We start from the raw sequence: 25789 nt of genomic DNA on the forward strand, positions 1-25789 counted from the left end.
ATATACAACTAAATTATAATGTCCCTAATGAAATCAGATTAAGGACTTACGTAGTGAAGCAGAGAGGCCACATAAGCGGCTGAGTATTCTTCCAATATCATTGTACATCAAATGCAGTCCTTGCGCCATCTTTGAATAATAATGGCAGCCCCGGCACTAAGCCGCCAAACGAACCGGTTCCCGGGTCTCGACCTGGCGACACTGATAATCATGTGTCATGGTACTGCGCTATTATCTAATAAGGGGGTAGTAGGTGGCTAGTGTATATATGGAATGGACTAGGTATGTACGATGGGCAATGTCACGGAGTACTCGGCGTTTGGTTTAATCGCGCATTTAGAGTATATGATATAGTTGTGTTTGATATGTGAGGGGTGATCGAAATGCGATGTACTCTATGAAGAATTCTAAGTCAGGTGCAGGGATCGGGGTTTTTTTTTTTTTTTTTGTATACCTTACTACATCTGTGTCACTAGAGAAAGACACGTATTCATGAAACTTGTGTGAGGTCACAGCGGACCTACTGCAGTGCCGGGGTTCATCTCGTTGAGGAAAGGTCATGCGAGAGACGCATGACTTCGGCAGGTCCCAAACGGAAAAGTTGGGGAAAAGAAAATCTGGGGAAATGGGAAACGCACAGACGAGGGATTTGATTTGTTGTTTCGCCGCTCGGATCACTCGGCCAGTCAGCGCACATGAGGATCGGTTTTTTTTTTTTTTTTTTTCCTTTTTCCTTTTTTCTTTTTTTCTTTCAACGTCATTCAGTATCTCTGGGGAACGGCACTTTACCAATTCCGTTTTCGGACTGCTCGGCTCAGACAATGAAGCCAAGGGGGTCAACCTTGGACACCATTCTCGGCATGCTGGGCAATGGAACTAGTTGGACTGCGGTGAGTGAATTATTGATCTCCAAGACATCAGGTACCATGTGCAACAACTAGCCGATGCCCTAGACTCCTAAGGTTGGATCGACGTGGGCCGCTAAGGAAGAATTATCCCGCAAATTTTCAGCGCGATGGAGTCATCGTACATAGCGATCTACGTCCTGAAATTTGGTGTACATAGCGTATTTTATTATGTACTGATCTGAATCTGATATTGATATTCACAATCAAATCGGTATATAACATACATTGTGCAGTACTATGTAATTAGTTACATCATATAGCTTGTACCAGTTTCACGTTCACGGATGCTTCCAAGGGTACCACCTACCCACCTTACAAGCACACCCGGGAAGAAATTGAAAAAAAAAAAAAAAAAAAAAAAGGGTTGCACAATAGCCCCCTGTTCTCTGGAAATAGAAAGTGGACACGGCCCGGTGAATGATGCAATTGTTGGAGCAGTAAAATACCTGCTCCCTTGGTATGTTGTATTCTGTACTCTACAATACATCGTGAGTATTTTATTCTCTGCCAGCTCATGACTACAATGCCTAATACCAGCTACACCCTTTAGGTATGTAGATGCCTAAATGGTAGGAATTGCGCAACACCTGACGTGCTTAAGAAAATGGCCCCTGTTGCGGTGTGTGATTACAAGGGATAATAACGTGAGGTATACTGTACGTTGTCAAGATCTGGACACTCGATGATCCTGAAATGAGAGGTTTTTCTGCATTTCCTGGGGGTAATGGAAACCCCCATTGGTTGCTATTCCAGTTTCTGTTACGTCTTGCCACTCACCATTGGTGGAGCAGCCCCAGTCAGATGACTTGGTTGCCCAGTGGACAATTTGGTAAAAGCAGCCAGAATTTTATCATCGGGGGGAGGTTTAGGGCCAATCATCTTCCTTAACCAGATCACAGGGCTTATTCAGGCCACGTGAAGGTGCTGACATAGCACCCAAAATGGAAATATCCCTAGCCGCTAGACACCGATGACGACGGGAAAAATTCAAATAAAATAAAAAATGAAATTTTCAAAAATAAAAATAAAAAGAATTCAAAAACAGACCCCCCACAGGACCTTGTGACTGGATGTCGTGCCTGGATCTGGAAATGACTCCAAAAAGGTCCCAGAGACTATATAACATGGAAGTCCCCGCTGTTTGTTAAAAAGATCCATATCAAATTCTGCGCTTGATGGAGTTTTCATAGTCCTTACAGCATAGACTGTTTATACCTCTATACTTCAGATCTACATTTGATCTTCACACATCAACCATGCCTTCATCAAATTATCGCGTTGTCGAGCCGCACCCTTCGGTGCCCCATGCTGGCCGTCCAGCTGTCTACACAGGCCGAGGAGGATCCGGGAATGTCGTCAACCTGAAGGACACCAAGACCACCGACTCGCGCAGCGCAACCGGTCCCGCCTCTCTCGCTCGTCTCGACTCCCGCGTTCCAACAACCTTTATCTCTGGCCGTGGCGGTGCTGGCAACGTCCACAGCAGCAGCGAGCGTACCATCTTCAGCTTCGACGAAGAACTCGAACGTGATATGCGCCGGGCTGCCCCCGTCTACCACGTCGGTCGTGGTGGTGCCGGTAACACTATATACCGCGACGACTGCAGCGATTCTAGCTTGAGTCGCAAGTACTCTGCTGCCAGCACGGCTACCAATTCCAGCACTGGATCCGTGGCTGATCGTGCCCGTGACATGGCCCGTCGTGGTCTTGAGAAGGGCTGGGGCAAGCTGAAGGGCGCCGCCTAGATGCATGTTCTACTTCCCTTCCAACACTTCTCGTCCTTCACGAGATCAATTTCAACGACATAACGACAACCAAAAAAGTTCTTGCCTTTCTCTTGACCACTTCTCGTTTTTTAATCACACGGGACTTCCACCGCATCACTCAGACCGAGACATTAAGGACAGCCCTCTCGCTACCTGTCATCTTTCAGGATGTGTCTGCGAATTACCCCAATCCCAATTCCAATTCCAATTCCAACCATTCATCTATCTCCCACGGAACACACATCATTCCTTTGTTTCCACATTGAACCCTCACCTCTTCACTCAATCTCAAACTCAAACATGGACAAACCGGCGTTTCATTGTTCTTTGGTTAATTTGCGCTCTCGCCAAACCACCCTACATTACACGCCAGGTTCTGGAAACCGGGTTCTCTTTTATGGAGTTTCATTCAACACACCCAAGATCGCGCCATCGAACAACAATTGTCTGGCCGTATCATTCTCGGAGTTCCCCCTTGATTTCTCTCATTGTGTCGCACATTCTGTGTTTCCTTTTTCTCTGTTTTTCAACATATTCCCCCCAATACTGCGCCACTCTGAGCTACTACTTCCTAGCCGTGGGTTTTAACCAATGAATTGCAAATTACATGCTTGGGATGTTCCCTTGCTGGATTACGTGTCTCCAAAACATTTTCTCCATGGTTCCCATTACATCATTGTAGTAGTAAATTTCGTATGTTTAAGACGTGCTCATATGTCAAGACGTGCTTGAGTGAATGGGTTCCACTCATAGCGAATCTAGACTTGGAGGTGTCGCATGTCGAGACGTAAGGTTGTATCCGCGGATAGGCGATGACAGCCGAATTTGATATTTTTTTGTTGGGATCCACGGATGTATTATTGTTGGTGCTTTGTATTTTATCTGGAATGTTCTTGGGGCTTTGTTATAATTTGCTTTGTTTCTTTTGGTCCATGGACGGATGTTCTTAATTCGGATAGTCATTCTATTTTTTCTTTGTATTGGTGTTCGGTCTGAATCCTGAGTCCACCGCCATGTAATATGTGGCGACAGATATATATTCTTATAATTTTTATTTCTATTGAGGCAATAACATAAAGTAAGATTTCAAAGTAAGCCGCTTATATATATCGACTGAGGCGATCTAATCAAGCTACGTGGATGGGATAAAAAAATATATATATATGGTGAGAACTTGTGTATGCAGGTTATGTCCGAGTTAAATTATGTCTAGAGTAGAACCACCCCCAAGACGCAAAAGAGACTGTATTTGCAATAAAGTCAGAGCCAATGCCAAGACGACATGAACTGGTTAGGAAATTGGAAACTGGGGGTATCAAGAGTCGGGAATGCGACTCGGATTTGTGATGTTGGTCAATCACTTCTTGGTATGCACTGCCAATTGCATGATGATCGATCCAGGTTGACAAGATCTGTTTCTTGTGTTTGTTCTGAGGATTAGTGATGGTGCTTTGGGGAGCGCGTTGGAGGCAGTGGATGTGAGCAGTCCCAGAGTTGACTCGGAAGCAAGCCACCATGGTATCAAAGACTTTCGTCATAGACGACTCGAGTCCTTTATGCGAATCGCTTGTGGATCACCTCGGGATCCTCGTGCCATTCGTCTGCGCTTACCCACATCTAGAAAGCGCTTAGTTAGCTATGATACATTGGCAAGGGGGAGGGTTTGCATACCTTTCTAAACGTGCTCAGGCCAGCAAGAATGCTACCACCAATCCACGTGGTGTATTTGCGCTCAGCAGGCGCAGAAATGCGGATCTTCATGTCCTCGACTGCTAGTTTTTTGATCTCGCGCATCAACCGATCGGGGAAATTCTTGCACAACGTTGAACCTCCAGAAAGCACAATATTGAGGTATAGCGATTTTCGCAGGTCGAGATCTGTACGAGTGATGGCGTCCTGCACGATCTGATGCACACCGGGATACTCGAGGCCGATGAGTTCGGGATCGAAGAGGATCTCAGGCGCACGGTAACGTTCTTGGCCAATCTTGAGAGGTAAGTTCATTAGCATTGTTGTAATCCAACAAATGATATTCCAAGACAGTGCATACCTTGATCTTGTGACCGTCCGGAAGAGCGTAGTCCATCGCCTTCGCATCAGACTTGTGGTAGTTGTTCATCCACTCCTTCTCTTCCCGCTTAGGATCCAGCGACACGTAGCAGACCTTCTCCTTAATCATCCGCACAACCTCCTTCTCGGCGCTAGTGTGCAGCACATGTCCAGCCTTCCGCAGTAGCAACTGCATCTGCTCCGTAACATCACGACCAGCAACATCAATTCTCCGAATACTGTTCGGAATAGCGAAACCCTCGAAGACAGGCACTGCGTGGGAGACACCATCACCAGAATCCAAGACGACACCGGTAGTCCGTCCAGACGCATAGAGCGACAACACAGCCTGAATCGACATGTACAAGGCCGGGACGTTGAAAGCCTCGAACATGAGTTGGGCGGCGATATCACGGTTGGCGCGCGGGTTCAGCGGTGGCTCCGTGAGCAGGACGGGGTGTTCTTCGGGGAGTGTCTTGAGTTCGTTTTCGTAGACATAATGCCAAATCGATTCCATATCTTCCCAATTTGTGACAATGCCGTGTTCCAGAGGATACCTAATCTTCAACAGTCCGCGGAGTTCTTGTGCACGGGACCCGATGAACGAGTCTCCTTCCAGACCACCGGCCATCACCCGTGGGTGCTTGGGACGACCGACAAACGACGGGAAATAACACGATGGAATCTCCTCTCCGGCGAAGCCTGCTCGGATCGTGCCACTGCCATTGTCGATGACAATTGGCACGTTGTGAAGGGTTGCCTCAGCCATTGCGGGGAGTGTGGTGTGGATGGGAGGTAATGTCGGGGAAGGACAAGCGCGGGTATAGACGGCCTCTCGGCCTAGAATGGGCGACTCGGAGGATTGACGGGGCGGAAGTTGGATTGAAGACGCATGTAATGTTTCGGTGGCTGGGGGTTGATGTTCTTGTCACTGATTCAGGAGTGGACGCGAAACCGCAAATCCGCAAATCGGGAATTGTCAACAAGGAGCTTGGGCCACTCTTAGTCCACGCATAGTAAATTAGACTTGCAACGATGGAATTGAAGTTTACAGAATTATTATAATACTTTGACTTGCTCCTAGTGAAACAAGAAACATCAGTCAAACATTTATGCTAAAAGCTAAGCGGTGGTGGTTCATATAGGGTTATACAGTAATTGATTTCGTGGTCTGCCAGATGAGACTTCCACATCGATTTATAGACAGAACTCGGACCGATTGCTTGATCGATGCCCGGTGTAATTTCATGCAACATCATAATTCGTGATAAAGGACATCTCCCAATCCCATTTTTCAGTCAACAAAAGCGAATTCGCGTAAATCGGTCCTTGTAGGTCACCAGATGGATCCCTTTAGTCCAAAAAGCTCAACTCGTCAGACATACTTTCTGCAAGAGTTGTATTTCCAGTTCGCATAGACAATACCTCAGCTTTCTGAGTCTCTGCTCTGCTAATTGCATTGCCAACATCCCTGACCAGAAATTAGCCAGACTGGCCGAGCAGACAAAGGAACGATAGATTATTTACTTGACCGAACTACTAATCACGTAGTTCCCTTCCTCTAGCTCATCAGCCAGTTCCTGCTGGTGATTATCAGCAAGGTCAGGATTGGGAACCACAATCAAGGGCACACCCAAGCGAAGACCTGCCAGAACAGTCCCACTTCCTGTACGATGGTAAGTGGATCAAGGCCGGACATATTTGATACGCAAAATAGTGATGTATCATACCGGCATGACAGATGATCAAGCCACGCTCTTGATCAAGGGCCTCTCTTTCCACAGTCATCATCATTTGGGCATCAATGCTCGGCTGAAAGTCGAATCCTCCCAGGGTGAGACCGTGGTGGGGCTGGTCACTGTCGATGAAGTCTTGGAAGACTTGCTGGCCATCTTTACCATATTGAATAAGAAGATGAGTATAGCCACGTTTGGCTAGTGTCTCGAGGAAATGGGAACTAAGTATTTGTTCAAGTAGTTTCTGAAAGGAAGCCGTGGCCCCCACAGTCACAAAACATAGCTTCATCGTGACGATATTGTTGTATTGAAATGGGCAGAGATATCAACCTTCGGAGATTCTCTGGCAGTCAATTATCATCCTCACATAAGGGAGTCATAAAAAGATGCATTATCGAGATGAGAGAACAGTCCAAACATTAAGATGCGATCATATACCATGGTGTCACGTGTGGATGGACCACGCTAGACTAAACTTGGAATAGCGTACGGCGGTGAACCTCGCAAAAGTGGAAGCGGAAAACATCGTGATTGAGATCCTGTCCCTACCCACGCTATACCCTCAACAATGGCTTCAGCAGCTCGGTTATTGTCTCAGCCAGCCAGGCATATGGCCCGGAGGGGCCTCATGGCCCCATCTGCTCGGTACTTCTCCGCCTCTCCGCTCAATCGCGTCCAGGATGACCCCGTGATTCCTCCGCCGCCGAAGGAACTCAAAGCGGAGGATTACCCCCCAATGCCTGAGTACTCAGTCGATCTCCTGACCAAGGAGCAGCGATCAATGTACGATATGATGTCTCCCGAGGACCGCGCGGCATTCGACGAAGAGAACACCCGCATGGTTGCCGAATTCAACAATCCCCAGAAGCGCGCCGCGGCCTTCGAGGAAATTGAGCAGGCCGTTCTACAGATTGATAAAGAGGAGGATCTTCGATTCGAAGACCTTCGTCCCCGTCGCCCTGGTTTCTGGGCCGAGGACGAGCCTGACGAGTTGGTCAACACACTCGAGGATGGAGACGAGGAAATCAATGATGACGAAATCACCTCCCTGGCACATGCAGAGATGGAATTGCACCGTGAAATGAGAGAATATGCCCGCATTACAGCATGGGACATGCCGATGCTGAGCAGTAAGATCAATTGCTCATCGGGGACTACACTTCCCATCCACTGACATTGAACTATAGAGCTCGCCAAACCATTCACCCTGCCTCCCCAAACCCACATCCTCCGCTTCCGCTACACTACCTACATGGGTGAACAGCACCCAGCCGAGCCCAAGGTCGTCGTGGAGCTTGCATCCCAAGATCTGACCCCCAAGTATCTCACCGAAGCCCAGCGCCAAACATTCCTCAAGCTGGCCGGTACGCGCTACAACCCGCAGACCGATATCATTCGCATGTCGAGCGAGAAGTTCGGTTCGCGTGCCCAGAACAAGCGCTACCTCGCAGATGTCGTTAACTCGATGATCAAGGAGGCCAAGGAAGGTGACTCCTTCGCCGATATCCCACTCGATCTCCGCCACCACAAGTACAAGACCAAACTGCAATTCCCCGAATCCTGGAACATGACCGAGACCCGTCGGAGTCAGCTGGCCGCGCGGCGCAAGGAGCGTCTAGCTGCCGAGGAGACACGAGCCGCCCTTGTGGACGGTAATTCAGTTATCTCCGATGCTATCAAGTCTCTGCCTTCGCTTAACCCTGCTCTCCAGGCCAAGGCTACTGACGAGCGCGAGCGCGTTGCTGTCAAGATTGGCGCCCGGAAAAAGGTGGCTCGTCGATGATAAATGTTCGTCAACTGTATATTGGGTGTGTTTGAGAAGCTGTTGTCAGACATTTGCGAGGCGCGGGCGCATATTTCAGGATTTTTGGCATCTTTTCTTTCGAATGTACTATAGTCATTTTATTCCATGCATTGGCGGCTCGCTGTTACTCCATTCCACCTTGTAGTTCGCCTTTTAACTTACAGTCGTACGACTATGCTACTTTCTATGGAGCTCCACTTAACGCTCACAAGTACGTAGATATCACTGGAATGGAAATGGCCAATAGAAAAAAAAACACTGCATTCAATTTCAAGTGTTGTGATGGATATCTGCCAAGACTAGGGCAGTATCAGCAGAACTAACTGCAACCCCGTCATCAGCCAAATCCGACTCCATCTGTACTCGAACCAACAATGACATCCTATCCATGACCGATGGGAGACCTTGCTGCAGTTCAAGAGCCGAAAATAACAGGTCACAAAAGAAATCACAACTCCATATGGGCACATATCATCCATATTCGCAACGCCTCCACGGGTGTAACCATTTCCCAAACCCGGGCAAAAGAAAACAAAAAATAACGCAGAATAAAGCAAAAAATAAAGAAACAAAAAAAATAAAAAGCACCCGAAGAAAAGAAAAACAGTGTCCGCAACGCAAGTGTCTCCTATCTCTCCCTCATGGTGTATTGTCTTGTTGTATGTCTGGACCATTTTCCGTGCTTGTGGCTGGTTGGTATAGTCTCTGTGTGGTATGATATCGCATAATTTTACCTGGTAGGTTGACATCGAAAGGAAATCACGTCGATGCACCAGATCTCATAAGTGCACGAAAAATAGATAAAAATGGTCAGTGAGTGATAACCATGTCAGGAGAACATGAGTACCACCCCCAGGCCAGGCACGCCTGAGTGAAAGTTTGTCGAATGGTCCAATTAGCTGCTGTGAGGGTGGTTGGAGTAAGATCCAAACATGTGCGCAATGTTCTCCGCAGGAGGCGAAGTGCGCTTCAGGATGGGACCTCCAATGGGACCCCAAGTGACACGGGTCTCGGTCGAGTTCAGAGGCACGTTGTCGGTGAGCTGAAGATCCCCAATCTGGGGAGTGGAAGGTCCATAATTCATCTGAACGGTACCATGAGAGCTGTTGGAGTCGGACTGGTTCCGAGAAGGAACATCAACGCGAGCGAAGGCACCGAAGTTCGAATCGTAGGTCACAGCGGGCTCCTTGGGGAGCATGACACCGCCATCAGAAGAAGGGTTCGAGCTGTACTGGTACATGTGACGGGGCTGGACGCGGTGATGAAGTTCAACCGGCTTGTGCGAGGCATCTTCGAACATATCTTGATTACAATCGGTCAGCTCGCTGAGCTTCCAGTATGCATTCCGGTTGAGGGAGTTACCGTCATCCAGAAGAGACTGGTTGGGAGCCATGGGAACAGCAACATGGCCAGTAGTCGACACGGCAACTGGGACTGAGGCCGGAACAGCGGCCGGGGAGGTCGGGTTGCAAACTTGGTTACCGCCATATCCATGAGCTCCATAATTGTAGGAAGCTGGGACGGATTCCATGCCGGGGGAATACTCGCTGCTGTGCTCGCTGTCACGCTCGTTGCTAACGCCATGATGAACATTGCCCATGTTTCGGTTACGACCACCGCGATGGGTACCCTTCCAGTTGTTGCCATGATGTCCATTCGGGGCCCCGTTGCGGCTTCCACCTCGGTGCTGATTGTGGGGACCATATCCGTTGTGACCTCCACGGTTGGCTGGTCCACGAGGAGGGGACTTGTTCAACTTGGCGGTTGCATGGATAGTGGAACTCTCATTGGTAGGCGAGGCTGGGGATGGAAGGGCCCGCATGGGGGGCTGATTCGCAATGGTAAGCTGCGAACGATCTCGGTTCGGGTGCAAAACACTGGCAATGTTGTGCTTCTCGCGGAACCAGCGGGGAATATCGCGGAGACCAAGTTTCTCAATCATGTGGAACTCGGTGGGCATTTCATGCTTGTACAGGCAACCTATGCAACATAGCGTCAGTCAAGATAGACCTCATAGGGTCTCGGGCATCCAGTCAACTTACCTTGCTGAGAGTAATCACATTCGCCGTGACGAATCCAGTACGAGCAGTATTCCTTCTTCGAGCTTCCGGCCTGTGTTGAAAGAGTTAGAAACATGAAGCATAACATGCCAGAGCACTCAGCCATACATGCTTATTGCCCGTGTGAGAATTCTTCGCATAGAATGTCGGCGCAATGGGGGATAGTCCACTGGCAGGAGTGCCTTGACCACCAAGTCCGTTAGGGCGCTCGATTCCCTGCATGAGAATGGCCTGCGCCGATGCCCGCATGACATCGGGGACATCGTTTTCGGTAAGAATCTTCAGCAAGAGGCTGTGCATATCTGACAAAGGTTCCTTTCCGACGGCACGCCCAGAGGACTGGGTAACCCCGTTGATGGACCAAGGTTCAGCACGTTGGGTAGCCAGGCCACAGCTGGTCATACCCTGGGTTTCTCCAGCATTGAGGGTGCGAGAGACACCACAGATGGTGACGTTAGTGGGAAGCTCATCAACAGCTACCAGTGGGGTCAAAGTCCCGTCAGGGCGGGTACAGAAAAATTGAGGGCGACTAGGAGCCGCCATCTTGACAAAAGGTAAGACTTGATCAAGATAAAAATGAGATATTGAAGAAGGCAGTAATGTGCAATAAGAATGGAGTGATAAGGGAAGAAGTAAGAGGGATGAAGGAAAGAAGGTGGGGAGAAGACGTTTGTGGGAGAAGAGGATTATGGGAGAGGTGACAAGCGACAGAAGGGGTAGGTGACAGCCCTGGAGGTGACAGGGTGACAGGTGATAGGGGACAACCCTAGACAAACGGACACAAATTGGGATGAAGATGAGATGAGAAACTGAAGTTGGTGGGAAAACACAATCTCATATATTGGAGACTCTGAGATCTTGAAGCTTGACTGTGATAATTATCTACACATCAAAGAGATATATGAATTAAGTCCGTACAATGAACTAGACTATCCTAGATACACTGGATATACTGGATACACTGGATACACCGAATACACTGGATGTATTGGGTACACAATGGGGGATTGATCTATCTCCAAGCTCACAATAAGATCCCTATGGAGACAAAGAACCCCTAGTCTATCAGATCAGGGAAATGAGGATACAGTGGTGCACATGATATGGAGACATTGTTTCTCGGCATATCAAAGATCAAAAAAGAGCAGAAAAGTCTAAACGCTGTAAGAATAGACCACTGAAAGACACGAATAAGCTGTGTACCATTTGAAATCCAATGCCTTTGGCTTGTAAAGGCGTGAACGTGTGTCTTGACAGGAATGACCGGCTGCCTACAGAACATGCTTAGTCCAATTATAAACTTGACCTTCCATACCTTTTCCACGTGTTCCTTGCCTTAAACGCGCTTATATCAATACTATGCATGTTTAAGACTTCCAAATAGGCCTGGTCCTCTGCACTCTGCCCAGGGGTAGAGGGCAAAGCAAGAGTGGCCTACTAATACAGACAAAGATTAGAGTACTATTTTGTGAGAATAACACAATGATTTTGTCTCTTAATCGATTTCAAGGTTTCTACGGGTATGTGTGAGTTATCTTCCCTCCCTGGGATACCTCTTCGACCTAGTACGACTCATCTCAATATCAATGTCCTTGGCTACCTTATGTCAACCATATAACCTCTAGAACCACACATCTTTTTGGCAATACACTAAGAGGAATTACTAGTTATTTCTCTTTCACATTAAGGAAAACTTGTATTGCTTGCTTGAAAAGGGACAAAGTGGTTTCAGGCGGCTGCCACCAACCTGAAAATAGCCCAAACAGATGAACATGGGAATATTCAGAGCCATAAAATCAAAATTGGTCATATAAAAAAAAAACAACGAATCAAAAAAATCAAAACAGATAACCTTTTACGCTCTTTTCCTTTCCTGTCGTGTCGGATGTCGTTCACAACGGCTCAGGCCAATTGGAACGTTGGAAGGCCCCGTGACTTGGCTTGACCTAACTCTCGCGGTAGAACACAATCTCCCAAAAGTTGGAACATCTTTCCAACTAAAAAACCCACGAAATCTAGCGTAGATTCCAAGTCAAATAAACACTTCCATAGAAACAAAAACAACTGAAATGACAAAATTTCTCAACTGCAGTTCTGTCAAGGCCATCATGGCGACATTTGGCCCATGGTATGCTTCTCTCCTACAGCGAATCCCAGGAACTTGACAGCTAGGCCTCTTCCTTGAGCTGGAAAACTTCCTGCTTAAGCCGGGTTTCTTGCTTGAGCTGTGTCTCTTGCTTGAGCTGGCTCTCTTGCTTGAGCTTCATCTCTTGCTTGGGCCGGGCCTCTTCCTTGAGGTGCACAACTTCATGCTTAAGCCGGGTTTCTTGCTTGAGATGGACGACCTCTTGTTTAAGCCGGGCCTCTGGCTTCTGCATTGACAGATTTTCTTTCACTTTACGTCCTCTTTCTTGTCTTCTTGATTTGATTCTGTCCGCGTTCTTCTGGTAGTATTCTCGTGATGTCGATTTGATCCTGTCTGCGTTCTTCTGGTAGTATTCTCGTGATGTCGATTTGATCCTGTCTGCATTCTTCTGGCGGTATTCTCGTTTCCTCAGCCTGAAAATGTCCGCGTTCTTCTGGTGGTATTCTCGTTTTCTCAATCTGGTCCTGTCTGCGTTCTTCTGGCAGTATTCTTGTCATTTGGACTTTTCTCTCTCTATATTCGGCAAATTTAATTGTACACATGATGCGCTGGGCCCGGCGGATTGTTGATTAATTCCCCGGGAAACATTCTGGTATGTATCGTAGAACCATTTCTTTTCTTCAATGGCCTCACCCACATCCAAAGCCTTGTTCATCTCATGCTTCAGTTGTGACAAGTCATTTGTCAGATTATATGGGAGCTAGCACCAAGTTAGCTGTGCTATAATCGTATGGGCCAGTGCATGCTTACTATGTCACATCTAGAATGCTCTCCTAAACAATGGTTACAACTGGAAGAGCTTCCATGGGTAATTTGGCAATCCGGTAGCCTTTCGCCGGGCTTTAGTTCCTTTCCCAATTGCTTGAAACACATGAGGCTGAGCTGGTCTTCTGGCTTTGTGTCCGAAGAATCAGGGCGATTCTGAGTACGTGTCTCTTCCAAAAGATCTTGGGAATCGAAGGAGATGAGACTGTGCTTAGAGTCGGAGTGGTCAAAATTGGCCGTCAGTTCATTTGGGTCAATTTTGGGGGCCAATGGCATCTTAGAATCATCACAAGATGGATCTTGTTTGATACCAGTGGCGGAATCCTGTTCCTCAATACCAGCTGCCAAATCAGGGTCAGGCTTTTCAGCCTTAATTGATGGCTCAGTTGGATCAATTTTGGGGGTCAATGAAATCTCAGTATCCTCGCAGGATAGGTCTTACTTAACACCAGTAGCTGCCTTCTGGTCTTCAAGGCGAACTTCTGAATCAGGATCAGATTTCTCAACCTTGATCGATGGTTTAGTTGAGTTGCTTGTAGGGGCCAGCGGCATCTCAGTAGCATCGCAGGATGGATCACGTTTGACACCAGTAGCTGGCTTCTGGTCTTCAAGACGAGTTGCCAAATCAGGATCCGGATTTCAATCTTGATGTGTGGCTCAGTGGGGTCGATTTTGGAGGCGAAGGGCATATCGATATCCTCGGAGGATGGTTTCTGATTAATACCAGTAGCGGCATTCTGATCTTCAAGACTATCTATCATATCAAGGTCAGGTTTCTCAACCTTGATCAATGACCCTTTCGCTACATCATCGATACATCTGTTAATGCTTCCACTTTCCATAAGTAGAAGTCTTCTATGATTTTGTAGACCAACCTTGTTCATGATCATCACCCGGTGTTTTGACTGGAGCATCTCCAGTCCGAGGCTGAAGGATGCTTTCCGAGATACTAGGCTCCTCGAGCTTCTGTGTGGTCTTGCGCTTCACCTGCGGTGAAGCAGTGGGGTCTGCCTTCATCTCCACGAACGGCTGCTCAAGGCGGCGCGTTCGCCGATGATGATTTTTTTAGCGGGACCCATGTAGTGAACCTCGTTTGATGAAGTTGCTTGAATGATGAAGGTAGGGGATGCGGATGTGTGGAGAGATGAAGAAAGATGGCCGTATGCCCGTCTTTGTTTCTTTAAATATTGGTTTGTTGCCAGACATGGAACGACTAACAATCCTCTTGAATTGCATAGTGATATTCTTGCTAGAGGATTGTGCAGCAGCTTCAAATGCAGAGGTTTGCCTGATTTGGATTGCTTTCTGGTCGTGTACAACCTGCATCTAGGATGCCATATAGTAAAGTGTTTGCTCAAAAGTCTATAGAAACAAAAAGAAATGAATCGGAAGAACTAAAAGTTATCTATAACTCTAGAACCTAGATCTCTGTACTTTTCTCCTATACCATCACATTGTCTGTATCAAGATGAGCCTACTTGTTCTATATGCAATACTGTAATCATACAGCTTCAGGTTGATTCTCTTGATTCTCTCCAAAATCTAACAAAAAACAAAGCTGGGTATCTTTCGCTCCCAATGCCCAGAACGCCCCCCAATTTTTTAGAATTTTTTTTTAGTCTGAGGCTTTCCCCTTTTTGGGGGATTTGTTTTTCTTTTATAAATCATTGGACTCCCCCAATGCAAATTGGCGCTCTGACAATGTAAATGAAAAAAAGCAAAAAAAGATAGAAAAGAGAGACGATCTTCGGCTCATCTCACACGGTGATCGCGAAGTGATCAAAAAATGCACCTACTGGGCCGCAGTAGCAGAAATTCCAGATAAGCTTTAGGACTCACCACTTGCCTCTGTCAAATCAATGACATTGGTGCGGCCCCCGCCAACTGAGGATGAGGTGAGCCGAATCTGAGGCTCCGGCTGAGCGGGAAGCGAAGCCTTCTTCTGTTCATCCCGAGCGGTCCGCGCAACCGATTTGAGAATACCTTGAAGGTATTTCTTCGCCCCATAGATGAGGGATGGGGCCTCCGTGCTCTTCTCCAGTGCTTCCAGCATACGGGTGACCTGTACGCTTGACTGCAGGTGGGGGCAGGCACGGCGGCCTCCTAAGTGCGCCAGGCCACACAGGCCACAGAACTCGACGCCGGCGTGGCGGAGTGGGCAACACCCAGGGGTGTGCCATTTTTGGCATGCCGCACAAGGCGGGGAAGCAACTTGGATGTCGTGGGTCCCTACCACTAGGGGTGGAGATTCAACACGGCGGAACGCGCGGGCTGCCGTTTGAATCATGTATGTTAACCAAAATTTGTTTTATGCACGCAATAAGGAATGATAGGGTAGGCTTTAAACCAAAAAAAGAAAAGAAAAAAAGAGTAATAAAAACGCGCTTGGAGTTGGAATGAATTAGTCCTTACCTCGCTGTTCAGCATTCACATTAGGGCCGACAGCGGCATCCTCTACAGCTCCGCTTTGCTCAGCTCCAGGTTCAGTCTCCTCACCACCAACCCCAGTGCCCATTGGTTCAATTCCATCATATGCGGTGACCATTGGGTCACCTCCAAGGTCGGACCCAGTCTCCTCGCCGTCGTCTGGCTGCTGATATTCGTTATCTTCAGCAATGCCCTTTCGCATCTTGGTAGGCGGCTTCTGGGGACTGGGATTCTCGTCGTCGTCGTCAACTCCTTCGATGATGGTATTGTAGCGGGGCGCACCGCGCTTTCTCTTACCGCGCCCAAGACCCTCAGCTTGTCGGTTAGCCTCCTCGAGCGCTTCACGCTCACGCTCCTGCAGAATCTTCTCCCACGCTGTAATGTCCACAGGGGTGTCCTCAGTCTCAGTCACTTCTTCAAGGCTACCTTGATCCTTTTGCCACACTCGGGCGAAGTTAAACTGCGCCTGCTCATTCTGGTTCGAACTTCCCTCGTTGGCCACTTGCTCGGCTTGCTCAGCCTGGCTACGGTCCAACAGCTTGTCAATGGAGGGGTTATCATAGGTGATATCTGCCGAGTTATCATCATTGAAAAGAGCCTGGGCACCATGCTTGAGGATTGACTCCAGGTCTTCTTCATCTTCGTCGGCTTCGATGCGATCGATAAGTACGTGATCAAGGGCCATCTTGGTTTTACCTTTCTGCATAATTTTTTCTTCCACTGACGCGCGCACTACCAGGTGGAACACAAGAACCGTATTCTTCTGTCCGATTCGATGGGCACGGGACAAAGCCTGCATGTCTTGCTTGGGGTTGAAATCCGGATCCATGATGATCACTGTATCGGCAGTGGCAAGGTTGATTCCCACACCACCCGACCGCGTCGAAAGCAAGAAAGCAAAGAACGGGGAATCCGGATCGTTGAACTGGTCGATTTGTTGCTGTTTTTCTCTCGAGGACAAACGTCCATCCAGGCGGCGGTACTGGAGTCCCAGTCCAGTGAGGAAGTCTTCAACAATGTCAAGGTTCTCTAAGAATTGACTGAAGATGAGGACGCGGTGTCCACGCTCTCGAAGTCGAGGTAGCATTAAGTTTAGCAACTGAAGTTTCCCGGATGCTTCGACCAAGCGCCGATGGGAAAGTTGAGTATCCATGGTTTGCTCTTCGATGTCCCGGTTGTAAATAAACGGGTGACAAAGACACTTCCGCAGCTGAATGAGGATGTTGTTCAGATTGTGCCGCTCCGCTTTCTTCAACTGCCCGGTTTGCTTCTTGCAAATAGCCTTGATAAGCTGCGGGTTCCTTCGCAGAATTGATTTGTACAGTTTCTTCTGCACAACCGACATCGAAATCGGGATGATGATTTGCACCATCGGGGGGAGGAACGGCAAAACCTCTGCCTTTGTTCGACGCAGAAGGAATGGTCGAATCATGTCGTGGAGCTTGCGAATGTCTTCCTTGTCTAGGGTTCCTCCGTATTGGACCTCCAATTGCTCGGCATTGTAAGTTGGGTCGATGAACTGAACCAGATTGAACAACTCTCTGATATTGTTCTGAAGTGGTGTGCCAGTGAGCAGCAACTTGAAACCGAATTTCATGCGACGAAGGCGCTCATAGAGCTGGGTCTTGTCATTCTTGAGGCGCTGACCTTCATCAACCACCAAGCCGGCCCAATTAACACTGGAAAAAACTCGCTTAGTCCCATCGTCGGCCATGCTCTCGTACGAAGCAATGACCACATGACAACATAGAGTGCCATTCTCGTGGAACATCTCGTGTTCGCTGGTCATCTCGCGAGCGTGAGCACTGCCATAATATGTGACAACGCGAACGTCTGGCGACCAGCTCTTGATCTCTCGGCGCCAATTTGGCACAGTCGCATTTGGAACAACGACCAAGAATGGGAAACAGTCGAGCTGTTCGATCAATGCGGAGAACAGCGTCAAGACCTGGATTGTCTTTCCGAGGCCCATATCGTCAGCAAGAATAGCGTTCTTCCGCGTGAAGAACATGTAAAGCAGCCAGTTCACACCATCTAGCTGATACTCCATGAGCTGACCACCGGTCACCAGCGCAGGTTGAGCAGTCATCATAAGGCTCTGGTCAAACTCCTTTCTGCGGGCATCTTTGAGGCGGCTCTGAAGATCTTTCGGCCTCGGGGGGTGGATATTCTCTCGGAGCACCCTGTCCGTAAGAGCTGTTTGGAAGTCCTCCCAACGGGCTGTGTCGGTCTGACTTGGAGGTTCTTCCCAGACTGAGTCTTCGTAGGTCAACCCTTTGTACTTAACATATGCCCGCTTAACCATCTCGGCGTTTGCTCGATCCTCTTGGGATTCAGGCTCGATATGATATTCCACATCAAAGATAATGTCCACTCGCAGATTGTCTTCGGGGACAGCCTCGGCTGTTGTCATGATGGGTTTGGTTGATCGATCTGACTTGAGGAACGCATTCATCTGGCTGGGTGAGGACTTGGACCAGACCCAGTCTCCAGTCAACCAGGTGACACGGAAGTAGGACATCTTGTTCCACTTGATAAGATATTCTTTGTCGATCTCCGGGATCATTTCAACCAACCGCGGAACGACATTGACTTCGGGTTTCTTCGGTCTCCAAGCAACGATCACATGGATTGGATTGGCCCCTGGGGGAGATTCAGAACAGGCGTTGCATTGCCAGTTAGCGAGATCAATGTCAGCACGATCCTCCTCTGCCATAGTTGATAGATGCTGGAGATGGAAGGCTCGCTTGCAACTATGAGTGCCACCAAGGCATCTGATGAGGACATTGTCGACATTGTTGACACAAGACATATCCACGTGGGTAATCGGATCTATGCCATTATTGGCCTCCCGCAATTGCTGCTCAGCCTGGGAAGAAAGAGTCTGCCGCAAAGGCTGCGACATGGGTCCTCCGTCTCTACACACGGCACAGTGGCCCAAATGAGGCTTCATGTCATGTTCTTGGTGCTTGATCCCCAAGCAACGACTGCATTGAAGAATGAAATCACCATCGTCAACCTTGGTGACCAAGTGCTTTCGAGTGCTTCGATCGCCAAGACATCCTTGGTGGTATGACACAGTACAACCTTGACAGAAAACCAAGGCTCCCTTTTCGGAGTCATGATCTTCATAGCCGCATTGGGCACATAACTGGGAGTGGCACTGTCTGAACCCATTGTCGAGTGGTAGTTCACGGAACTGCTCCCGCGCACCTGAGAACTTTTGCTTAGGCTGCTCAACTTCGCGCTCGGAATATTCGTCATCTTCAAGGCGCTCTTTCATGTTGCGTCGACGACTTTGTCGCAGACGGGATGATGCTCGTTTGCCTGTATCGGAGGCGGAAGACTGTCCAGACCATTCGCGAGTGTGTTGCTTTCGGCCCTTTTGTACGCCTCTTCTCAGGTGGCGGCGTTTGGTTGGAGCATCATATTCATCATCGCTGGACTCCTCTGAGTCTTCAATCTCCACGCTGGTGCTATCTTCACGGCGGGTTTGGTAGTCGGCATCGTCATCTTCATCGCCACTGCGGAAGAAATGATCGTATGAGATTGCTGGGCCACGCCGTTGGCGCCTTCGTGCAAGTCCCCAGTCCATCTCTGAATCATGGTCTGTAGGACCATCTCCACCTGAGTAAATGAGGTGTGAAATAGGTTCCTGGTCCATTGCCAGGGGATCAGGACTCTGTGATTCACGGTTGAATTCACGCAAAGCCTCCGGTCCGTTCTTGAGACTTTTCAATTTCTTGATGGTCATCTAACGAAAGTCATTGTCAGTTGAATGAAGTTTGGGATTGATTGATTGTTTGTTTATTTTCACTTACAGTTTGACGTTCACCACTTTTGAGTCTCACAATGAGCTTTGGCTTATCCATATCGACTGCAAGAATGCGATGAACTTCGAAATGACCGGGCAAATACTTATAGTCTCCAGGGTTGTTAACCGCTGGGGCGATAATCTCAAAAGTCATTGTGGATTCTTTTGAGTTTCCAGTGGACTGTTGCACTGGCTGAAGGGCATTTTCGGAGCTCTTAGGAGTGAAGATGGGAGTCGTGTGAGAGGAAGCGCTTTGCAATTGCGCTAGCAATTGTGCCGCCATTGCGTCGGGGTCTTCAGGTGTTCGAGAATAGTCTCTAGATTGAGACATGGTGAATTCCTGATCAGATGAAGAATCGGGAAATGAAGATGAAGCGGTAGAAACCGCACATGTGGCTCCTACAAGTGAGGGTTGGGAGAATTCAGTGAACCGAAGCTAAGCAGTGAAATGGGTATTGAATCGATGATGGGAAAGTTCCTAATGGACAACCAAGCGAACTCTGAGCTGACTGGATTCTCAAAGGGAAGATGAGTTCGAATCAATGAAAGAGAGGAATGAAGGAATGAATGAATGAAGAGGATGGGAGAAGAAGGTCGAATTCGAAGAGACTCAAGTCGCATACACAGATCGCGACGCGTTGGTTTGGCATCCGATAACGATAAGCTTGGTTGCGGGTAGAGACCTATCGCGCAGTTCGATAACGAAGTTCTTCGATGTGGCGGAAGGAGAGGATCTACGAAGACCGGAACTTCGTCGCAATGCTCAGAACTATCTCAAGGACGGGATTGAATGGTCTTTCAAGAGTGATTAGTTCCTCAAATTCTACAGTCTTGGCTATTCGGCATGCATCATTGAATTCAGCAATTGGGGAGGGTATTCGCAGGTCTCAGTCTGTGGACAGAGATAATCGTCGCGGCAACGAGACTCGCTTTCCTAAGCGCCAGCGACAATACGAGAGATCAGGTGAATCCAATTTCAATGGTCGTCAAACAAACGGAGCGCAACAAAGATACGGAAGATCAGATCAATCCAACTTCAATGACCGTCGAACATATGGGGCACGACAGTATGGAGAAGAAAAGCCCGAGAGATCAGGATTCAACTCTGGCGTGCAACGAAATTACGGCCAGCGTGAACGAGAATTCGGGGCGAAAAAAGCCTGGACATCAGACGGTTTAGGTCGTAAAGACTATGACCGCCGACAATCGCCATGGAATGACAGGTCCGAATCCCCACGACAAAGCCGAAAGGAGGAAAAGTTCGAGTTCGACGAGGATGAGTTCATTCGTTCTGGTGATTTCCGAGGACTGCCTCGTGAGCATCAATCCCGGTTCCAATCTCGATTCCAATCGCGAACACGAGATGGCCCATTCACACAACCGGGAAGAGGACGGCCTCCAATGGATGAACCAAGAGAGAAGGAGCCAGCAAAGCCTAGGGCTCACCGGATCACGGAGAGAATTCCAGAACGGGTGAAGGACAACGTCAAAGTGCCGGACACAATCCCCTACACTACACCGGCATCTGAGTTCATTTACGGCACCAGCGCCGTGGAGGCGGCGTTGCGCTGCAGTCGGCGTCAACTCTACAAGCTTTATATCTACCAGAGCACGGAGGAAGAGCTAAGTGCGGCGAAGGTCACAATCCGCAAACTGGCACTGTCAAAGAACATTACAGTAAAAATGGCATTTGCAGGGTGGGATCGACTTATGGACAAGATGAGTGCTGGGCGACCTCACAATGGTATTATTTTGGAAGCATCACCTTTACCAAAATTGCCAGTGCGTGGTCTCCAGGCTGTTCCATCTATATCCGAAGAGTATTTCCGAACGGAGCTTGCGTCACAAACCCGGGAAGAAGCTGCGGTAAATGGCACCGATGATCGTATCCGCATCCATCATCCTTCCCCGCCCCCGCATGAAACTGAACAACGCCATCGATACCCAATTGTCTTGCTATTGGATGGAGTGGTCGATACCGGTAATATGGGCGCCATCATCCGCTCATCCTATTTCCTAGGTGTCGATGCAATTGTTCTAGCTGGTCGCAACTCCGCACCATTGTCTCCCATCACAATCAAATGCTCTGCTGGTGCAGCTGAGAATATGCCTATCCTTCACGTGAAGAATGAAGTTGATTTTATTCAGCGATCCCAGCAGAATGGGTGGCGGTTCTATGCTGCAGATGCCCCAACTCCCGGTTCCCTATATTTGGACCACATCTCGGCCAACGGCGATCAAAGCGGGGCTCAATTGCCCAGTACTACTGCGCCTAGTGTCATAATGATGGGCAGTGAGGCTACTGGATTGAGCTCGCATATCAAGTCGCATGCAGATGCAATCATCAGTATTCCAGGCGCCCGGCAGAGTTCCATCCTAGGCGTTCAATCTGATCCTGCGCGCATCGACAGTCTCAATGTGAGTGTCGCCGCGGCGCTGCTGATGGAGAAGTTCCTGCGAACACCCATGACTCTGGGTGATGTCCTCAAGAAGGAAAAGAACATGGAAAAGAACATAGGAAAGGAGAAAATGTGGTAATCTGTCTGTTAATAACTATGTATTCTAGCATATACACAGCATCTTTGTACAATAGCACATAACTGGAGTCTTTGATTTGCAGTTTTTTGTTCTCAACTTGTTCCGAATTGGGGTTAATCACACACCGCATTCTGAGGGCGGAATCTCCTCGATTTTGAGATTACCGAGGTTTGATGCATTTAATCAATCAAAATCAGGATCGAAAACCTAAAACCACGCCCATTAAAACAGAGCTTTTCGGTCGAGATCTACCGAAACTCGTCGCCGAAGTCAGGTCATGGAGATTTATGGTGAACAAACCGCGGGGTCTGGTGGGGGGGAAGAGACCCGGAGATCTCTTGGAGATCCGGATATCCTTAAGATCCGGATGCCCTTAAGAAGTCTGTTCCCTTCAACCCTAACTCTAAGGTGTCTTTATCTCTAGCTTGTGTACAGAGTACTCATTAGATATTTATCAACCCATAGGAAGATCCTTGCGTCATATTCATTGAACCCGCCCCGCCATGATTCCACAAAAACAGATCCCAACCACAGCCTTCGTGGTTGAGAAACCAGGAGCTCCTTTTATTCTTCAAGATGTTGTTCTTGATGAAGTTCGGGCCAATGAGGTTTTGGTTGAAATGAAATATACAGGCCTTTGCCACACAGTATGTAGTATCCATTTTACAATGAACGTCACCAAATGAGACTAACAAAATACCCTCAGGATATCGTCGTCCAACAGGGCGCAATTCCTATTGGTGATTATCCCGCCGTACTAGGTCATGAGGGTGCCGGGATCGTCCGCCGCGTCGGTAGTGGCGTGAAAGACAAGTCCCTCCAAGAAGGCGACCTTGTCTTCCTGAGCTTCAGCTCCTGCCTCAAAGACACATGCAGACCCTGTAGCAAAGGACAAAATGGATTCTGCGGTCAAGTGACACCTATTAACTTCGCCGGTGCTCGAGGTCTCAGCGCTGCCGAGTCCCCCATCTCTTTTCCAGGCGGAAAGGGCCCAATCCGTGGCCAGTTCTTCGGTCAGTCCTCTATGAGCAAGCTAGCTGTAGTTGACGAGCGGTCTGTCGTTAAGTCTCCTTCAGCGTCCGGACTTACGGTCGAAGACATGGCTGTCCTTGCTCCTCTTGGCTGTGGATATCTCACCGGTGCTGGCACCGTATTCAATATCCTTAAGCCCACACCGACAAGTCGCTTTGCTGTTCTTGGCATGGGCGCTGTTGGGGTGGCGGCTATGCTGGCTGCCCGGTCTCAGGGAGTACAAACCATTATCGCGGTTGATATTGTTGATAAGAAGCTCGAGATGGCGAAGTCTCTTGGTGCATCGCATACGTTGAACACGAGAGTATCGGATCTTGCGCAGGGGTTGTTGGATATATTCCCGGATGGCGTTGACTGTATTCTCGATACCACGGGTGTGGCTCCTCTGCTCGAGGCTGCCGTCAAAGCTTTGGGCCATGAAGGTACCCTAGCTATTGTTGGTGTGGCTCGTGCTGGCTCATCCCTCAATATCGATCCCTTGGAACTCATGATGGCTTGCAAGCGTGTCGTTGGTGTTATTGAGGGCTGTGCGAATCCCGCTGTGGTGAGTCTTTCTTTTTGATAATCGCTCGAGTCGTGACTAACCTTCCGTCGCTGTTCAGATTGTTCCACAACTGATTGATCTATACAAGCAAGGGAAATTCCCGGTTGATAAGCTTGCTAAAATCTATGCCCCGGGCGATTTAGAGCAAGCCATGGCAGATTTACACTCTGGAAGTGTAAGTGCTTCAATATCAATATTCCAAAGAGACAAGCTGACAGATATACCGTAGGTTATCAAGCCCGTCATCAAATGGGCAGACCTGTGATATTATAATTTGAGTATGCATATTGAGGCACTTTTCACTTGGTTGGGGGGATTGTTTTCTGTTAGTGGATTGTAGCAAGTTATTTTTCTGTTCATATAGCGGCAAGTGCATTCTGTAGTGGCTATATAGAGCAAGGTCCCCTGCACAGTCCATGCTTTTTGCTGCTTTTCAATGCATCTACGAATAAATCTAAAAGGACTAACAAGGTACCAAAAGACATGAAATGGTCGCATAAGCGGCCGATTATTCTTGTAAATGAATGTCTGGAATGTCTAAGCGTATATCACAAGCGTTACAACCCAATATTACACGATGCACATGCCTAGCTAGACTCAGAAGGCATAGAGAGATTTTGGTGAAGCTCCTTTCGCTGCACAGCGCCAAAGCGAAGATTACCAACATCGAAGACCTAACCACCAGATTAGCTTGTGTGACTGTGAACTTCCAAAGGGTGTTACTTACTGCATAGATGGCCTTCAGGAAGGTATCACCAAGAATATCCATGGTCATAGTACCACGACTTTGGATGCCTCCATAGACATAACCAGACTTGGCCTCGGCAAATCCTAGATCTTCTTTCTGCACAACAAATTGCTTATCACCAACAGCAAAGGAAATAACAGGTAATTTATCAGCCGATGTGTTGGATGGGAAGATCCATCCTTGGCTGTTATCGTCATACTCCGCCCCGGGGATAGCATCATAAATGGCCTGACAAGTTTCGTCATCCACAAGCGCCAAAGTAGTCCCTGTATCAGCAATAGCCTTGTTCCCAGCCCGAGAAATAGACTTTCCATTCACCGTCGCCGAGGCGGAATCAAACAGCCAAAATCCCTGACTGTTATCGACAGGTGTGTAGTAGATCTCTGCCTCAGTGGCCTTGACGGTGTCCTGGTCAATATAACCAAAGGTATAGAACGACTCGCCCTTATCCGGCTCATCAGAGTCTCGCCATGACCCCAGCTTCGCCGTGAAGAGTTCAGCCGACTTCGGGATGTCGGATTGCGAGATCATATTCTCCACAGGCGTGCTCACAGCCTCGGGCTTGACAGTATTGATATTACCGAATGCAAGTCCCAGTAGCCCATCCCCAGCACCTTGTGCAAATTGATCGGACAATATATCAGCGATCTCAACAGCCTGGCCTTTGACCACCAGTCCGCCGATGTTGACATTATCGTTGCCGACCGTGCCAGAGGCAGAAGAGCCATCACCGTACTTAATCTGCCACGTCGAGCCATCTTTCTCCTTGAACGTGCTTGATTTGGTCGGATCAAAGATTGTATGGTTCTTGTTGTCCGACAAAGTCTTAGATGGCAACTCCGTGGACCAGACCTAGACCTTCTTAGTCACTGGCGCATCACTCGGAGAAAAATAGAAAGAAATCTACTTGCCCACAGATCCGCAGACCCAGTATCAAAGTCCAGACTCAGTGTCTGCGCTGGTGTGCCAATACCAACTTCGGCAAGATACATCGAGTCATTCTGTATATCGTCGGCACCCACTTGACCAACCTGGTCGCTAACAGCGTCCTTCTTCTGTAGCACCTGCTGCAGCCGAGCACGGCCTCCGACGGGCTTATCAGTGTACTGTCGGCCAGTCTGTACCATTCTAGTGCCGAGGAAATACGGGCCACCCTTAGTTGGGGTGAAGCGATACTTGCGCATGGCGTACAAGTACGACTTTGTGCCGGACTTCTGGTAGCGCGGGTTTGCGATAAGGCTGATTCTAGTCGTCATGGTGGGGGATATGGATTGTTTAGATTTGAGGGGTTTGAGGATGGATGGCTAGGGCGTGGGGATTTCTTAAGTACTTATGCTGGAATAATATCATGCAATGAACTGGGGGGTTTGAAACGAGCGTCGTCATGGCGTTTAAATATTACGATGCCTGGCAAGCAGGCTAGTCATTTGTCAGTTTCACGGAGGCGAATTC

At 48.5% G+C, this 25789-nt stretch overlaps 9 protein-coding genes across 9 annotated transcripts; 4 read left to right on the plus strand and 5 right to left on the minus strand.

Annotated features, from left to right (window-relative positions):
• Positions 1-2164: 2164 nt before the first annotated feature.
• N7537_007619 (DUF3602 domain-containing protein) lies at positions 2165-2653 on the plus strand (the record flags this gene model as incomplete). The annotated part of the gene is made up of 1 exon (XM_056898674.1): positions 2165-2653. The coding sequence occupies one exon, from the start codon at positions 2165-2167 to the stop codon at positions 2651-2653; it is 489 nt and encodes a 162-aa protein (XP_056750750.1).
• Positions 2654-4228: 1575 nt separating this feature from the next.
• N7537_007620 (Glycosyl transferase family 28 C-terminal) lies at positions 4229-6748 on the minus strand (the record flags this gene model as incomplete). The annotated part of the gene is made up of 6 exons (XM_056898675.1): positions 4229-4291; positions 4346-4660; positions 4725-5632; positions 6109-6194; positions 6251-6389; positions 6454-6748. The coding sequence occupies 6 exons, from the start codon at positions 6746-6748 to the stop codon at positions 4229-4231; spliced, it is 1806 nt and encodes a 601-aa protein (XP_056750751.1).
• Positions 6749-7027: 279 nt separating this feature from the next.
• N7537_007621 (mitochondrial 37S ribosomal protein mS35) lies at positions 7028-8242 on the plus strand (the record flags this gene model as incomplete). Its single annotated transcript, XM_056898676.1, has 2 exons — positions 7028-7589; positions 7647-8242. The coding sequence occupies 2 exons, from the start codon at positions 7028-7030 to the stop codon at positions 8240-8242; spliced, it is 1158 nt and encodes a 385-aa protein (XP_056750752.1).
• Positions 8243-9158: 916 nt separating this feature from the next.
• On the minus strand, positions 9159-10866 carry N7537_007622 (uncharacterized protein; the record flags this gene model as incomplete). Its single annotated transcript, XM_056898677.1, has 3 exons — positions 9159-10243; positions 10306-10375; positions 10432-10866. The coding sequence occupies 3 exons, from the start codon at positions 10864-10866 to the stop codon at positions 9159-9161; spliced, it is 1590 nt and encodes a 529-aa protein (XP_056750753.1).
• A 1625-nt stretch (positions 10867-12491) lies between these two features.
• N7537_007623 (uncharacterized protein) lies at positions 12492-14251 on the minus strand (the record flags this gene model as incomplete). The annotated part of the gene is made up of 5 exons (XM_056898678.1): positions 12492-12947; positions 13008-13169; positions 13220-13575; positions 13677-14036; positions 14110-14251. The coding sequence occupies 5 exons, from the start codon at positions 14249-14251 to the stop codon at positions 12492-12494; spliced, it is 1476 nt and encodes a 491-aa protein (XP_056750754.1).
• Positions 14252-15062: 811 nt separating this feature from the next.
• On the minus strand, positions 15063-19806 carry N7537_007624 (uncharacterized protein; the record flags this gene model as incomplete). The annotated part of the gene is made up of 3 exons (XM_056898679.1): positions 15063-15505; positions 15647-19415; positions 19483-19806. The coding sequence occupies 3 exons, from the start codon at positions 19804-19806 to the stop codon at positions 15063-15065; spliced, it is 4536 nt and encodes a 1511-aa protein (XP_056750755.1).
• Positions 19807-20234: 428 nt separating this feature from the next.
• N7537_007625 (RNA methyltransferase, TrmH family) lies at positions 20235-22013 on the plus strand (the record flags this gene model as incomplete). The annotated part of the gene is made up of 1 exon (XM_056898680.1): positions 20235-22013. The coding sequence occupies one exon, from the start codon at positions 20235-20237 to the stop codon at positions 22011-22013; it is 1779 nt and encodes a 592-aa protein (XP_056750756.1).
• A 503-nt stretch (positions 22014-22516) lies between these two features.
• Positions 22517-23854, plus strand: N7537_007626 (NAD(P)-dependent alcohol dehydrogenase; the record flags this gene model as incomplete). Its single annotated transcript, XM_056898681.1, has 4 exons — positions 22517-22660; positions 22720-23589; positions 23648-23764; positions 23819-23854. The coding sequence occupies 4 exons, from the start codon at positions 22517-22519 to the stop codon at positions 23852-23854; spliced, it is 1167 nt and encodes a 388-aa protein (XP_056750757.1).
• Positions 23855-24176: 322 nt separating this feature from the next.
• On the minus strand, positions 24177-25593 carry N7537_007627 (pepsin-like aspartic protease; the record flags this gene model as incomplete). The annotated part of the gene is made up of 3 exons (XM_056898682.1): positions 24177-24263; positions 24317-25189; positions 25219-25593. The coding sequence occupies 3 exons, from the start codon at positions 25591-25593 to the stop codon at positions 24177-24179; spliced, it is 1335 nt and encodes a 444-aa protein (XP_056750758.1).
• Between the last annotated feature and the right edge of the window lie 196 nt (positions 25594-25789).

Source organism: Penicillium hordei, assembly GCF_028827395.1.
Source record: "Penicillium hordei strain IBT 12815 chromosome Unknown utg000004l_segment0_segment0, whole genome shotgun sequence".
Taxonomy (NCBI): Eukaryota; Fungi; Ascomycota; class Eurotiomycetes; order Eurotiales; family Aspergillaceae; genus Penicillium; species Penicillium hordei.